This window comes from Chaetodon trifascialis, chromosome 4 (genome assembly GCF_039877785.1).
Source record: "Chaetodon trifascialis isolate fChaTrf1 chromosome 4, fChaTrf1.hap1, whole genome shotgun sequence".
In the NCBI taxonomy this organism is placed as follows: domain Eukaryota; kingdom Metazoa; phylum Chordata; class Actinopteri; order Chaetodontiformes; family Chaetodontidae; genus Chaetodon; species Chaetodon trifascialis.
This window is the reverse complement of record NC_092059.1, coordinates 6877500-6894499: the sequence shown is the minus strand read 5'-3', so window position 1 is coordinate 6894499 and position 17000 is coordinate 6877500. Positions and strand designations below refer to the sequence as shown.

Below are 17000 nucleotides of genomic sequence, written 5' to 3'. Positions count from 1 at the left end.
ATCACTCTCTTTGTGACCCCCCAGTACCTTCGTATGAGTATTAATGTACTGTGTGTGTGCATGTGTGTGTGCATGTGCGTGTGTGTGTGTGTGTGTGTGTGTGTGTGTGTGTGTGTTGCTCACATGTGTTGTTATAATCATCATTTGCAGAAAGTTACCCAAGAGCGCTTCATGTAGTAAGCAGGTACATCCGCCCACTCAGAGAAACCAGCTGCTCCTTGGAGTATCTGCGCTGAGCCGTGTGTGTGTGTGTGTGTGTGTGTGTGTGTGTGTGTGTGTGTGCGGGTGTGTGTAGTTGTATTTATGGGGGTTATTGCTCTCAATAATCTCAGAGGTCATTCTGTACTCCTGAAGTGAAGGCATAGTCATCCTTATTGCTGTCTCTGTCTGTCTCTCTTTCTCTCACACAGACACACACACACACACACACACACACACACACACACACACACACACACACACACTCATGCACACACTTTCTGTCCAATATGGTGAAGAGCGTCTCGCGATTTCTAAGTCTGTAACAAAGAGAGACAGTCAGATCTTGGTTCGTTGCAGAGCCTTTGGTCTCAGAGTCCTCTCATCACTTCTGGTTCTTCCTCCGTCTTTTTCACTCTCACGTCATCCCTCCTCACGTTCAGTCTGTCACACCTGCATGCCGGGCTTGCTCAGATCCCCGTTCCCCTGGTTCCCTCCTCCTCCGCCTCCTCCTCCTCCTCCTCCGCCCATCCCTCCCCTATCGTCCTCGTCGTCGCTGTCCAGCTCCTCGCTCTTCCTCTTGCTGTAGCGCTCGTACAGCACCATGAGCACGCCCATCACCCAGGCCGACACCGTGCCGGCCGAGAAGATGACGAAGCCGATGGCGATGAAGAAGAGGTAGTCCCAGTAGCCCAGGCCTTGGTGGCAGTCTGCCCGCAGCTGCATGCCGACCTCCGCCAACCGCTGGCCCGCCAGCTCTGGGGGATTGTGGCAAACTGTCTGGCCCTCATCTGGAGGTGAAGGAGAGAAAGAGGGAGTAGAGATGTAAGGAGATTAATGAGGAAAGATGTAGTATGAAAGAGAGGAGAGGCAGGGAATAATCAGTATATATGGTGTGATGAAGGGCAGAGCATCAGGAGAAAGAGAAAAATTTAATTACTCCAGAGAAAAAGGTGCACAATGAACAAAAGCCAGGACACACACACGCAAACAGCCGCTAACAATGCAGCGATAACCTTTGTGATAAATGATCCTGAGAGACACCAGAGTGCTACTCCTCTGAGTAATGTAGGTCTTTGGTGTCTAGGACATGGCAACATTATTATGCTGCACACACACGCTCACACACATGCACAGAAAGGTGACTAGACTTGACTGCAAGCCTCTGACACCCTCCCACCCCCTCATGCACATCGTTACACACTAACGAATCACTCTACAGCAGCGGAGAGATAAGGAGGCGAGTGTTTTCCCTGACAGAAACATCTGCCGCTCATAATGAGGAAAATGATAATCAGCTGGGAGGACTTCAGACCGCACAGGGAGGAAGAAACACTGGCACATGTGAAGTTTATTTATGGCGTTTGATGCTCCGCCACAGAGAGGTCGAGGGTCAGGGTCGGCTGAGGGACCTGGCCGGGCTTCGTAACGCTTCAGCTGTGCTTTTCATGCCCTGCTGCATGTTTTCATTCTGCTACAGTGACTTTGCAGCATTTGCATATACAGTACCCTCACGTATATTAATTAGTATGAATGCAGAATGTTAAGAAGAGGGGCTCGCTCTGTATGTATCTAATGTTGTGATCAGCGAGAGGAGAGCAGGATACAGCGTGCGCCGCTTTCTATCAGCTCATCTCTCGTTACAAGCTAATTCCCATGCTCCGTCGCTCCCACCCTCCCTGCATGCTTAATTGCGCTTGTGCTCCCCGAAAAGAAGAAGAGGGGAAGTTTTTCAAGCTGGGAACAATGAGAGAGATGAGATAGCCCAAAGAGACGAGGTGGGAATAAGAGAGAGACGGGAAGAAAGGCGAACAAATGCAAAGACAGGAGGAACGATTTTGGAGGTGTCTGCAAAGGGAGGCGCAGATGGAGGCAGCCTGAACTCAGATGATGAGAGAAAAGAGTGAACTGTATCTGGCTGCAGTCCTGTCCGCTGATGGATTATTGCTGTTAACGATGTTAATTAAACTGCACTCACCTACCAATAAAGGCAAAGGTCTGAACGTGGAGATGAGCGATGGAGGAAGGATGGCGAGAATAGCCGGATGTGATCTATGCTTCGACTACTTGCCAGGGCTTCGCCAGAGCAGCAGCAGCTCGAGGGTGAAAGCAAGAGCCAAAGTTGTGAAAGGATGGCTTACGAAAGCACGGCCTCAGAGCCCACTTTGGTGTCTGTACTTCATGTACACATAATGCAAAATGACTTAAATCCCTCCTCACAAATTCTTAAGCGCTTTATTCTCCTAATATCCAGTGTAACCCTAAACTAACCCAGACAGATTAGTCAGGTGATTATTAGATTACTAGACTGTCTGAAAGGGTTAAAAATACTCATTTGACCAAACACCAGGTTTGGTCGAATGAGTATTTTACAGGTTTTTACAAGCCCGCAGAGAAAAACAAACCTGCAGGGGTTTGATAAGGTTCTCGATCAATACTTAACGATCGCCTCAGCGGGGGGCTTTGTCTCAGCCTTGAGGAGACGCGTCCTGCTGACACTGTGTGATGACATGATGGTGCACGTACGAACGTCCTGAGAGGTTATAACAGGTCAGGATTATGCAAAGCGAGTGGATCAGAGAGTGGTTTTAGTGTGTTTGCATCGGTTTCAGAAATAGCCAGTGAGGCCAGAGTGTTCGGTGACTGAGTTAGCAGAGAACATCATGGTGGTTGGTGATTAGTGCTGCTGTACAGACGAACTGAGGATGAACCAGGAGATGCATGTAACACACTCAGCACACGCATCTTACCCCAGTTTTAACTGCACCTCAGCACGAGGAAGGACATGCAGAGGCTTCCCCAAACTGTCATTTCATATCCTCCCTCTCCTCGTCTCCACTCACTTTCTCTTTCTGCCTTTCAGCACAAAAGAGGCACAAAATATTGTTCCATCATACACGTAGGAGGCCGTAACAAAATCATACACAGGTATCATTATGCAGCAGTTAAGCTTCAGCAATGGGACTCATGGATGAACTGTTGGAGGTGTAAAAATGAGGCAGGTGCTTTCCTCTGTTTAATGTGGAAATGCTCTTTTGTTTCTCCTTTTTGGAAAGAGTAATCAAAAGTATTGGAGAGTGGTAGCATGAATCACTCCCCGGCTGTGTTTATTAGCAGAGGTCTCTCCTATCACCGGCTGCATCCATATAAGAGTTTGGACTTGCATTAGCAGGCTTTATTGGCGCTTCATGGATTGTTCTCCACCACTGGGAGAGTCAGACGAGGCCTTATTTTGATGAGAGGTTGAAATTGATGTTGGAAATTGCTTCTTTGGGATCTCACAAAGGAAGAGTGGTCAAAATTTTAAACCTCTTTAAAGAAGGAAATGTGCTAGGAAGTAAATATTCAATTTTTATGGTGAAATTTTGTTATTTTTTTTATTTGTCTTACATTATTTATATCAGGTACTTCTATTAATTTATCGTCCGGGTATCTGTTCTTCAATGAATTACTGCATGTTGTCGTCTTGATTTGCTTTATTTACAAACCTGATTCCAAAAAAGTTTTGACCCTGTGTAAAACATAAACAAAACACTTTGTGATGACTTGCTAATCCTTTCTGACACTTACTCAATTGAAAACAGTACAAAGATATTCAACGTTTGACCTCATCCGCTTCATTGATTTTTGTAAATATCTGCTTATTCTGAATTTGATGCAGCAACACGTTTCAAACACGTTGGGACAGGAGCAGCTGAAGTCTGGGAAAGATGTGGAATGCTCCAAAAACACCTGTTTGGATCATTCCACAGGTAATACTGATGATAGAATCATGATCGGGTATGAAAGGGGCATCCTGGAAAGGCTCAGCCGTTCACAAGTGAGGATGGAGCGAGGTTCACCACTTTGTGAACACATGATTGGATGAAGGAGATCACTACATGGGCTCAGGGACACTTTGTAAAACTGTTAACTGTCGGTAAATACAGTTTATTTGCAAATGTTTTTATTTACGTTTTGCACATCATCCTAACTTTTCTGGAATCGGGGTTGAATGATCGACAATGTCGAATTACACACATTTCCCTCAAGACTCTCCGTATTTATTTTCCTCTTTCCTCTCCTCTCTGTGGGGCCCATCACTTCACATGGCCGTCCCTCCGTCACTCTGTCACCATCTGTGGGCTGGCTAGCAGATCTGCTCAGTCTCATTACACTGCCAAGCTTGCCTCAAGCCAGGTGTGAGGATTTCTTCCTGTGTGTGTGCAGTGATGTTGCTGTCTGTTACCTCTTCCTCTGTAACATTCATGGATGCTGGAACAGTGAGCTGCAGTCAGGGACTGTACAAACACACACACACACACACACACACAACAGCAAACAGGCCCCTCTGGGTATTTGGGCCTCATCTGTCCTTCCTCAGTCACTTTTCCCCGTGACTTGCAACAGTTCAGACTTTGTACACAGTTCTTGGCTGTGTTTTACGGCTGTCTGGTCTCTTCTCAAAGAAAGGCGAGACGAAAGCCAAGACAAATCTCAGTATTCAACCGGGATTTGGCAGGTGGAGATGAAGTTATAAAAGTATTTTAAGCCCAGGTAAAAAAAATAATCATGATCTTTCACACAAAGGTTATTACTCTTCTTCTTCTCTTCTTCGCTCCTCCTGTAGACACATTTTGAACCTTCACCCCGAGCCTGGGATGTCCCAAACTGATATTCTGGAACAAAGATGCTCTGAAACACAGCCTCCCCTCACATCTCCATTCTGCATTTTTAACACAAACGCATCACTGATGGACTTTTGCTTGTCAATGTCAAAACAATACAACACCAGATGGAGTTCAAATTTAATGTTTGCGCCTTATTTCGCAGCCTGTTTTTATCTGGTGGTTTAATACGCTCCCTCCAGACCTCCAGATCTCATGAGTGTGTTGCTGAGAGGCCTCAAACTAAATCAATTTTCCTGTCTGGAAAATAGAGTCAGAATGTTCATTTGTGGCTTGTGAAAACTGGGTCCAGTATTTACTTCTGTGATTATGGTGCGAAAGACTCATAATCTGTGCGATTCGAGTGATTAGACTCGGCCTGCTGCTCGTCTCCTAAAGGTCAGGGGTGAAACTTTAGTGTGTTATCTTGTTCCTGAACCTCTGTGGTATTAAAACCAATGAAGTCATTATTTTATAGTATCACCTATATTAAACCTGATTCTTTTCTCAATCTTTTGCCTCAATGACATTTTGCGTTCCTTAAAGGAAGACTGCTGCTGTGGCTACAGGTCCCAATTATGAGCTAATAAGCTAAAAATAAGCCTAAACCCTGAACTTTCGCTAACATAGGCTAGCATTAGCTACCATAAGCTCCCGGTCAAACCAGACCAAGAAGTGCTGTTGCAGTTGAGCCACTGTATTTTTTCAGATATTACCAATTCTCTCTTTACTGCAGAGCCATAAGTTTGGGTTAAGTGAGAAATGTGCAGCTGAATCATGTGTGCAAACTTAAATGTCAGGTCCAAACTGAGGAATATATATGAGGTATAAGGCTTCTTTGTCTACCGAGGAGGGAAATCGTCTCTGAATTTAATGCTGCATATACATTTTTCCTGAACCCACAAACGTCCGTGGCTGTGCTTTTGAGATAATTCGTGACTGCCTTTTATAATCAGAGATAAGAGAAAATAATTTGAGTATTACAGGAGAATGCAGGAAAAGGCGTCAGCCGGGATGATTCACTCTCTGTTCAGTCTCACTTCACCGTCTGTTTCTTTGTCACTCTGTGTTTTCTCACTCATCCCGTCACTTAGGCGGGGAAAACACTCAGACATCATTCTGGCAGAATGCCCTTGACATTTTCAGTGTTTGTCCCTGTTTTTTCACCGGCCTGATTTCTTTCACCGACTGGTGTCTTCAGTAATGTATGCCTTGGCACTTTTATTGAGGGATGATTATTTTCCTGCATTATAATATCTAAGGTCTGACATTTAAGGAATTTAAATTCCCTGCAGCTCATAACCTTGTAACTGACCGACTGCAGTTTCATGACTGTTTGAGCTAACGGAGCGGCAAAAGCATTAAGGTCTGCTTATGAGGCATTTATTCAAATATGCTATCTGATTTAAAAGCATCCTTTAAAAAAAAGTATATTTTTAAAATGTGTCCTAAAGGGTGCAAACTTTCTGGACAGGTCTAGGCCTGCATGTGCCAACTTGAGCTAAAATTGACTCTTATTCCAACGTGCCCTAGCACTTATCCTATTAATACTGCCTACAGAGAGTTTAAACACTATTAAACTTCCTTCAGGTCTTTGCATGTGCAGCCCTCGTAGGTACCAATTAAGAAGAAGACAAATATTCCAGGAACTAAATCATGAGACATTTCCAGGCTAGACAGTGTGTTTGTTTTCATGTATTTGAGTAAGAAATAGATAGAGAGATGTGTGTGTCCTCTTTGTTCCTGCAGAGTGGCTTGAATGTGCAGTGTAATCCCTGTAGTTTCACTACAGAGGCTGCAGCCTCTAAGAATTCACACGTTTGCATGCATTGCTGCACTGCAGTTTCTATATCCCTCCACCTTAAACAAGCCGTGGCAGGGAAATCCTGCAGCATAAGATGGATGCAGGATGGCTCCACGCTCTGCTCTCTTATGATGAGGTAGTCTGGCCTGAACATTAAATCTTTGGCCACAAATTTATTCTCTTGGCCTGCACTTAGATGCTGTCATTCTGTAGCAGGGTGTCAAGATGTCACTGTTGTATCACCCTGCTTCGTCCTCCATCAACAGGACAGGAAGCACAATGTGGCCGTCACCTGTCTGTAACTGTGCTAAGACCCATCTTGTCTCTGCTGTGCATGGCATGATGTCACTGTGTTATGGTAATATTACCAGAGCTGGAGTCAGTGGTGTCAGTGTGACACTATGCAGGCTGTGTTGTGAAGTATGCCATGACCGGACAGAAAGCCCTGAGACTCCATGACACACCGCAGGCCAGGAGTTATAAAGACAAAAATAGTACTGGAGGAAATAAACATCAGTAATCAGAGGAATATACAAACCTTAGTTAAGCCCTAACAGTGAAGATACAAGCATGCACAGACACTCAGACATGACACACGAGCAGAGCTTTCCAGGAAATGAATGAGGATGTTTTTTTCTATCTTATTTAAAAGAGAATACACAAGTAAGCAATCCACTGAGCACAAGTGTTTATGTGTGTGCATACATTTGTAAGATTCGTGTGTGTGTGCGTGAGTTGCCACCGCAGCGGTGCGATACAGTCTCCGTGTCAAATCATCAGCTGGATGGTTTCCAAGCTCAGCACTGACACAGTGACAGAGAGCAGGGCTTATCACCTCCTCGGAGGAGGGGCTAGCGCAGGGGCGAGATGCCACCGAAAAACATCACTGACTCCTCCGTGAACTTCACTGTTTTCCTCCGACTCCTTCCTTCCCGTCTCTGCCGCTCGACACATAAAAGAGCAACGAGCGGCGGAATAGCAATCGTTTTTCAGGCTTTTCGGACTACGCAGCACATGCAAAACACACCCGTGGACGCCTGTGGTCTCCGCAGTTGTGAAAAAACAGGCTGAATTTATGTATCTGACACACATGCATGTATACAGCGTGCAGCATTGCACATATGCTGATGATCAGAGCCGTGTGGTGTTAACCTGCGAGGCAGAGAGCCTGTCCTGTGAACTGGGAGCAGAGCTATTTATAAGCAGATTAATTATGCCAATGCATATGGTAATCAGTGTGGTTGTGGTCTCATATAGAGGGGAGCTGGAGACACAAGCATCCCCTCAACCACAGGGAATTAACCAAAGCCTACTCTTGAATTTCAAGACAACACAGCATGCTTTACGCACCGTAGTATTTATACAAACAAATAAAAAGATCACCACTCAGTATTCACCATCCGTCCTGCTGAGGTGTCCCTGTTTCTCTGTCCCTATAGGAGCTCCAGTGCAGGCGCTCTGTGGCCGACCTTGACCTCTGACCTCCCTGTGGAAGCTGGCAACTGAAAATAGGATCTGAGGTATTATTTATGAGTACATATGAGCATAATGAGTAATTACGCCCTCGCGCTCACTGCGAGAGAGGCCAGTAAGCACTTATTTGGTGTTTTACAGGTCAGAAAACGTCTGGAAGTTGAGGCTAGCGCTGTAGAGACTTACTTCAGCTCTTCATGAAAAAAGCTTTCACTTTCAATCGAATGAAGCCAGTGTCACGATGCAACGCTCTTCTCCTGGCTTTGGCAAGAATTTCGCTCTCCTACTATATCATATTGTTCATTAATCTGATTGGTTGAAAGTAGCCCGTGATAGACAGATGGTTCATCCAATCACATGCCAAGTTTTTTTTTTTTTGTTTTTTTTTTTAAAGGACTGGCCCCTTTCCAAACAGTTTGCATGGATGACTTCCCAGATGGCGCGTCAGGTTTCACCCCTGCAGCCTCATGTGTTGTTTCAATGCAGAGCTGATTCTGGTCTGAACGTCATCTTAAATATTTGATTGAAAAGTGAATTTTTTAGGCTCCTCGTTAAAATGACAGTTATGTGTTAAATGTCTGCAGTTCAGATTCTAACAACATGTGGAAATGTGACTTTTGCATCAAGTGTATGAAGTTATTTTCAGTTTCGTGGATACTGAACCTGAAATTCAGTCTCCAGTATCTCCTATTTGAACTTCAAGATGTGTATTTTGACGTAGTGTTTGTCTCATTTTAGGGTTATGTTCGTCAATTATTGATGTGATTATTGTCTCAGGTGTTTGACTTTTTGATTGGCTGCTGCAGTCGGTGGTTTTAGCATGATGTTGTTGTTTCATCTTGTGAATTTGATACCTGACAAAGGTCCATGACTGAAACATAATAGAGTCAGTTCTGACAGTGTCTGGGAATTCAGCCTTCAACCCACTCACATGATTTCATTTTTCACCTGTCTACCAGGTGAGTCAACATGACAAATAAAAGGCTGAAACAATGGTTATAAAAAAGTGGACATTTCACAAATTCACAAAGTCAATTGTGACATAAGAGGTAAGAGTTTTTGGGTGCTGCCTCTCACAGTGAAGCTCAAGTATCTCACCGTTTAGCCAGCTAAACGCATCATACTGGGGTTGGCTAAGACTAAGAATAGCTGACCTTTTCTCCATCACATCCACTAGGGCTGAATAACACACGCCTTCTCACTCCTCTCCACTCAAATACGGCATTAGTCAGATTACCACCATCCTCTTTTCCATCATTTCTCCATATGATCCCTTCTTCCTCTGGCAGAGAGAGTGAAGGTCAGATAGCAACAGCTCTCTCTCTCTCCTCTTCCCTTTATCGCCTTTCTTATCAGCCTTTATCACCTCCCACTTTTCATTCCCGCTCTGGCACGTTAGCGTTTATTCTCCCTTCGTGCCTGCCCTTCAGCCTTTATCACTCCACTTCCCTCTTCTTCTTCCACGTCCTTCCTTTTCTCTCGGTTTTGCTCTGTTATCTTCGTACTCTCCTCTCTTCCTTTTTTCCAATTTTATTCTCTTGGCTTGAATATCGGTTTGGACGCAAACACACAGGCTCGCACACCTGAGCTGCCTCCCCTCTGTGCCTCAGGTGATCACATCACAAACACACCCACACAAGCATCACATCAATCTTGGTTTCAAGCTCACAAATGCACAGAGACATAAAAATACATACAGGCTACACCACACAAGTAGGCCAGTTGAATTCGATATGCTTCTCCGCACCAGATGGGTCTGAGGAATCGTTCCAGCTGATAAATAATGTATCGTCTACCTGCATTAAATTGAATCGATGCCTCCTTGTCATAATGAATGTTTTAATGGATTTGAGTGACAGATCTGGGGCACAGACGATCGCTAACTCCTTTGTAGTCTGCCTGTTTTTTCTTTTCCCTCTCTGTTGCAAAGTCCGTCTTCATGTGTTTGCCCCGTTTTTCAGCCCTCTCTGTCTTATCTCATCTCTTTGTCCTCGACTCTTTAGTCACGCTACTTCATCCGGTCTCTCATCTCATCTCTCAAGTAATCTAAGATTCACTTTCATTAAAGATAAATCCAGTTCAATTGGTGCAAAAAAATGGACTTCTTTCGTTCATTCTTCTTCTCTCTGAACCCATCGACCTCTCTGTCTCTTTCTCTTTTTATGAATATTTAACTCTTGCCCAGTGCGTGGCCCCCTGCTTTGGCTCCTTGCCTCAGGTCTCTGAGCTGTCCAGGACACCAACCAGCAGCCAGTGATACTTTCCCAAACACTGGAGCCATAAAACCACCAACTCTGCCAGCCTGGGACAAGCCACTTACATTACGTGTATTTAGCTGAGGCACTTGTCAAAATCGACCTACAGTGAGTACAGTAGGTCGTTCAACAAGGCGAAATTCCATTACGACAAGAGAGGAAAGGCAGGTATATTCCCAGAGTACCGAGAATTGATGATAGAGAATGCTAATGTGTTCAGGACAGAGTGTAGGACAAATACAGGATGGACAAAATAAAGTGAAAACCCGATGGAAAAGAACTTTTATTCTAAACTTTGTCAGAATAAACAAGCCGGGATCATGTAAGGCTGAATGCTAATGTAGCATTTATCAACAAGAAGCTCTGAGAATTGGCTTTGACAGTCAAAGCGACCTACGACAATTAACAAAAGCCCAAAGAAGCCAGATTGTCTGTTTCCAAACAAACTGCAAAGTGATAAAAAGCTAATCTTTCCATGTGCTTAACACAGACAAACAGTACTGACAAATACTGTGTGAATGAACAGCAGCCAGGACTCAGTTTAAAGGCAGTTTACAAAAGCTGTTAAAGGACATACAACTCATATGACCCGTCTCTGTCTGATATTAACTCTCTTATAGCTCTGTTTTTGGTCCCCACCAACATCTGAAGTAAATATGTGACTTCTTAGCAGCTAACTGCTCCACTGTGTTCACCAGCTAGTCGCTAACTGTGTCGGTAGGTAGTGAACGGTGGGTTTTTAGAGTTTTTTAGGCTCATTACTACCAAAAACCCCTTTCACATGTCATGTTTGATTACTAAAGACAATCAGTTAAAGTACAGTTAAATTGACGTTAAGATTTATTTGTTCACTTTTTATGACTTTTGCATTGATTTTCTTTCCTGACCTCTTGAACTCCCATTAAAAAAGTCTTTACATGATTTTGTTATTCCCTTGTAGGTCGGGGGGATGTTGCATAAACCAGGACCAGAGCAGGAACTCAACCAGCAAACCAAGAGACACTGATCTCCACCAGCTCAGACACAATGTACTGAATGTCATTCAGAATATTTCCTCTGACTCTTTTCTCTCCTGTTCTTGCATTTGCTAAAGAAATGTGTCCACTCTGTCTTTCTGCCACCTTCCCTGCTCCCTTCCTCCCTCTTGTTGTCTAAATTTCTTCAGCAGAGACACGATGCAAAATCACCTGCCAACCTCCCCGCTTTCCTGAAGCCTGGCTTTGACTTTGGTGGCCGCAAGAGTCAAGTCATGTCAACCTTCCTCATGCCTGACACAAACAAAGACAAACTCACTGAAACACAGGCAAACGAACACTGATAACAAATCTGAAAAAGGAACAGGAAGTGAGGCACAAAGGCAAGGTCAATACAATTAACAGCAGCAATATCAAAGACTCCTGAAGAGTCAGTGTGTGAGGAGGCTGCACACAGACACACACGCGCGCACACACACACACACACACACCTGATTCACATTAACACAGAGAGGTAACGACAACTGGATTCTCTATATGTTAGACTCACAGCCCTGCAGTCAGATCGGAGGGCATTCATAACCACCCCCCCCCCCCCCCACACACACACACACACACACATAACTTGACCCCATTCACTCTCTTAAACTGGTCACAGTGGTTGTGCCCTATCGGCTCATCAGTCTGAGAGACAGTGTGCGTGTATGTGTGTGCTTTAGGGCGCACAGTTGTTTGGTCGCATTTCTATCTGTTTAAGTCAAGCCTGATGTGGATTATAGCTGTAATTTCACGGTTATTAGTTAGAATTTGAACCAGTACAAGCATGTTGAAAACACAATAAGCCCAGCTGTGGGTGTGTTGTGTCACTTTCTGCTCGAAAGCCCTTCTCTTTTTGCAGCAATGTGTGTGTAAGGATAGGGCATTTGGTGAGATAAAAATGAGTGTGTGTGTGTGTGTGTGTGTGTGTGTGTGTGTGTGTGTGTGTGTGCGCGGCAGGTTTTGAGAGAAGGTGGGTGACAGCTTTAAGGAGCTGCTGTCGTCAAGTTGCCTTCCTGTCAAGCTCCTTTTCTCTTAATCTCATTCCTGTTTCCCACAGACCCTGGCCTTAGGGTCTCTCCTAACCTCAGATCACACACTGACTCACACACACTTAAGTGGAGTGAGTCACTTGCATACACACACACACACACACACACACACACACACACACGTACATGCTGTCCTTAATGGGAGCATAGGAGTCCAGCTTTTTTGAGCACCATCATTAACCATCTGGACTAAAGGGCTGAAGCATACGGTGGTGGGAGCAACAGCACACCCAGGTGCGTGTGTGTGCGTGTGTGTGTGTGTGGCCATGTATTACTCATGTGGTGGTGACATAAATCTGTTTTCACAGTCACACTGTGGGGATTGGCCTTCCTTATGGGGACTTCTGAGGACTTGGGTTAAGGTTAAGGTTAAGGTTAGGGACGCCATGGTTAAGGTAAGGATGAGTTTCCAGGAAATGAATGTAAGTCTATGTAATGTCCCCAAAAATGATGGAAACATGACTTTGTGTGTGTGTGTGTGTGTGTGTGTGTGTGTGTGTGTGTGTGTGTGTGTGTGTGTGTGCGTGCGCGCATGCATGCAGATGGGAGCGGTTGCCAGAAAACAACAGGTACAAAAGGACACAATCTTCCTCTCATCATTATCTCTGCCTTCAGGACCCAGAGAGACAATTGAGTGAGATCAATGGGATGCACACTGACAGCTATTATAAGCAAGACCACACTGTAACAAGGCCTAACCTGGTCCACCTGCTTAGAGCTAAGCTCAATTAACATTTACGAGCAGAGATCATCTGGGCTTGCCCTCGCTGGGAAGGTCACGAAGCCCATTGTTGGTGATTTCTTGAGTCGCTTTAATTCAATCCCCCACTATTTAAGGAATGGACGGTTAAGGTGGCTGTTTCTCTCTGAGTAACTCTGACACAAATGTGCTGATTTGTTGAGGTAAACCTGAGACATTATTGAGACGTGAAGGGCGGTTTGAGGGGATTGCATTGCAGAGAGGAGCCTGGGAACAAATCTTCAGATTGCTCTGACTCTGAGGTCAAGCCATTAGCTCTGGAGTCTGAGTGTGTGTGCATGTGCCTTAGCAAGAGAGAGTCTGCATGTGGAAGTGCTCATGGAAGCATGTGTGTGCATGCATATCCACTAGAGCTGCACACAACCGATTAGTTGTGAAATATTACATTAATTGGCAACTATGTTTTTATGGCAGAAAACAAGAAAAAAATCTCTGATTCCAGCTTCTTAAATGTGAATATTGTCTGTTTTTCTACTCTGATGACAGTAAACTGAGTATCTTTGGGTTGTGGACAGAACAAGATACTTGAAATCATCATCAACAGGCTTCATGAAACACTGATCTGACATTTTTCACCATTTTCTGACATTTTATAGTTAAAAAAAAAATCGATTCATTGAGAAAATCACCTGCAGATTAATCACCAGTGAAATAACTGTTAGCTGCAGCCCTCATATCCACAAAATATAGGCAGAGCAATAGTGTAATACATAGCCCACCTTCAGGGACTAAATTGACCAAGTGCCCACAATCAAATTATCTAAATGAGCTGATGTGACAATAACAAATTATAAGACCTTGGAGCGTCTTTGGATTATTGTCTGTTTTTGCCAGGAAACTGGCCAGCAAGGGGATCCCGCTCCCAGAACCAAACAAACATGAGACCACCTGCAAGAGGTCTGGCTGCTGCCAACTGAACAGAAAAATGAGCGTACAGGGCTTTTTTTATGGCAAAGGATGCAGGCAGGATAAGTTTTTATGAGTATTATTATTATTATTATTATTATTAATGTGAGCTGCCATTCCAGAACAAGTTGTCAAAGGTCATTTAAAAGGTAAATCATCCCCTTTTGCTAATTAAGGTCACCCTAAAGGTCTAAATGAGTATGTTGGGATTAAAAACTGTGTGATGAACCTGTTTCAGACTCCATCCATCCTCACCTTGGAACTTGAAGCCCTCTATCTGCACCCACAGGCAGAGGTCCTCCGTGTCACAGTCGCAGCTCCAGGGGTTGCCGCTGAGCCCCAGAGACCGCAGAGCGGGCAGAGCGATCAGGCTGCTGATGTTCAGGGCCGTCAGGTTGTTTCGGCTCACGTCCAGCACCTGCAGAGCCATGTTCTCCGAGAAGGCGTCCGGGTGGATCTCCCCCAGACTCGGGTTATCCGTCAGCCGGAGCATCACCAGAGACGCCAGGGGCCCGAAAGTCCGGTCCTCGATCTGCAGCAGGGTGTTGAACGACAAGTCCAGGTAGGCGAGTTTCCGCAAATTCCCGAAAGTGGACTCGGAGATCTCGGTCAAAGAGTTGTTGCTGCAGTCCAGATAGACCAGATCGGACAGGTAGTTGAGCTGAAGCGCCGGAAGGTCCCCGATGCGATTGTTGGAGATGATGAGCTGCCGGGTCGCCAGGGGCAGGTCATTGGGGAACAGGGTGAGATCCTGCCCGGCGCACTGGACCACCAGCTGGTCATCGCACACGCATCGGTCTGGGCAGCCGGCTGTGAGAGCCGGGGAAGGGGTCACCCCCATCACGAAGATAAAGAGGAAGAGGAGTCGGAGGGACTGGGCGCTGGGCTCGGGCAAGAGACGCATGACGAGGCCGCCCAGAGCGTCATGAACTCGGGCTGAGCTGGACCAGGACTCCCCGGCGCTCTCCGGGCATCCTGCATGAGTCTGAGGAGCTGTGAAAGAGGCGAGATGGCTGCTCGGAGTGTCTGACTGTCGCTGCCTGAAAGCCTGGCTGCTGTTTATATCCAGCCTCTCTTTCTCTCTCAGAAATACTATCGGTCAGTCACTCACACGCACTCTGGCGCGCCACGCACGTCGCCAAAAGACATCATCTCAGAAGGTGACCGAGGGACGCGTTATCGCTCTGTGGGTGAGAATCGTGCGGCTTACCGGACTTTGTCCCGCCTCAGAAGACCACAGAACCAGTGACTGCTGTCGATCAGCCCCTCGGTGACTCATCTTTGTGAATTACTTGTCGCCAGCGGAGTGCATTAATCACTTTCCAAACAAATGCCATGACCTGCGCAAAATTCCTCAATCCTGGATGTAGACTCCCCGAAATCTTCCCCGCGCAAACGCAGCCCGCTCACACGTGTCCTTGACTGTTTGTGTGTGTGTGTGTGTGTGTGTGTGTGTGTGTGTGTGTCTGTGTGTGCGTGGAGTCTGTGGTGCACCGCTGTCCAGCAGACTAGTTTCTCTCAGGAGCGCGATGGAAAGTGCGTCCTTCCACTGCGCGCAGACAGCTCTGTGTGGCTGTGGCTCTCTGCTGCGCTGTAGTGGTACTCTCCGCGCTCCCTCACTCTCCGCCTCTCCATCCGCGCACTGCAGCTCCGCACACACCGGAGTGCTGTTTGTGTTGTGTGTGTGTATGTGTATGAGAGAGCTGGCAATGATGAGATTTGCACTGGTGACGTCACCAGGTGTTGCTCTTGAGAAAACCAGACGTCCGGAGTCCAGCCTGTCCGTCCACAGAAACTCAGAGGAATAAGAGGGAGATAGATCTCTCTCTCTCTCTCTCTCTCTCTCTCTCTCTCTCTCTCTCTCTCTCTCTCTCTCTCTTTCTCTCTCTCTCTCCCTTGCGCGTGCGTGCGTGCGTAAAAAACAAGTCAATCATCATCTTGCCTGAAAGCAGCAGCCTCATAGCCATGCACAGATTTAACAGGCCTTATCTCATGTGGTCCACTGGCTAATTTCTCCTCATTCCGTCCCCCCAGCGGCTTGTTGACAACATAATGCATTCAAATTGGATTGCGCGCTCAGTTATTATTTTTTATTTTATATTATTTTTTTGGCAAAAGGCGCTAGAGTATTAATTTGGGAAGGAAGTGGAGTGACACGTTCAGCTGTCCACGTTTATGTGCGTCACTTCGGTCTCAACATTGGATTTGAAAGGAGGCTGACAGGATGTTGACTGGCTCCTGTGTCTTTGCAGCCAACTGTGTCTTTCAGTGGAACAAAAGCAGATGAAATTAGACTTGCAAGTGGTTTAATAGTCGCCTTCCAAAGCATAGAGTTGCCATTATGTACCTATGAGTGTCAGAAATATGAATAAATCAGTACACATGAATGATTAGGTATAATTAAAGCCATTAGGAGAGTAAAAAGGTTGAAAAAAATTATTATGAGCATAAAATTGATCATTTATTTCCAGCTCCACTTTTTGCATAAAATATAGATGCATGTCAAGCCTGTTTTCTTCCAGGGTCAAACAAAGGTCATTCATCTTTCGGGAGCACTGTCATTACAGCCAGTGGGCCATTTCATTTTTTTGAAATTGAGATTTAAAGGAGCAGCTCAACATATTAGGAAATAGGTTTCTTAGCTTTGTTGCCGAGTATTAGATGAGAAAATCAATATGTCTGAATACAAATTAATCTACTGCCAGTTGCCAGTTAGTTTAGCTTAGCATAACGAATAGCATCTCCAAAGTTCGCTCGTGATCTCGTTATATCTCATTTATTTAGTTGGTACAAAAACAGAAGTATAAAAATGATCTGCTCTTTGACGGGGGTATGTGCGAACATGACGGTCTCTTGGCTAGCAGTCTACACCCGTTTCCAGTCTTTATGCTAATCT

The 17000-nt window shown here is 45.4% G+C and overlaps 1 protein-coding gene across 1 annotated transcript; it reads right to left on the bottom strand.

Moving 5' to 3' along the window:
* Positions 1-645: 645 nt before the first annotated feature.
* Positions 646-15549, bottom strand: lrrc52 (leucine rich repeat containing 52). The gene is made up of 2 exons (XM_070961528.1): positions 14360-15549; positions 646-989 (listed from the first exon to the last, which is right to left on the bottom strand). Exons 1-2 carry the CDS (start codon positions 15006-15008, stop codon positions 646-648), a joined length of 993 nt encoding a protein of 330 aa, XP_070817629.1. The 5' UTR covers positions 15009-15549.
* Between the last annotated feature and the right edge of the window lie 1451 nt (positions 15550-17000).

Bases quoted from the DNA above. Each gene is read 5' to 3' on its own strand.
- lrrc52 (XM_070961528.1), bottom strand. From the start codon at position 15,008: ATGCGTCTCTTGCCCGAGCCCAGCGCCCAGTCCCTCCGACTCCTCTTC. The intron at 990-14,359 runs GTGAGGATGGAT...CTTCACCTCCAG, and splicing joins AGAGGGCTTCAAGTTCCAAG to ATGAGGGCCAGACAGTTTGC.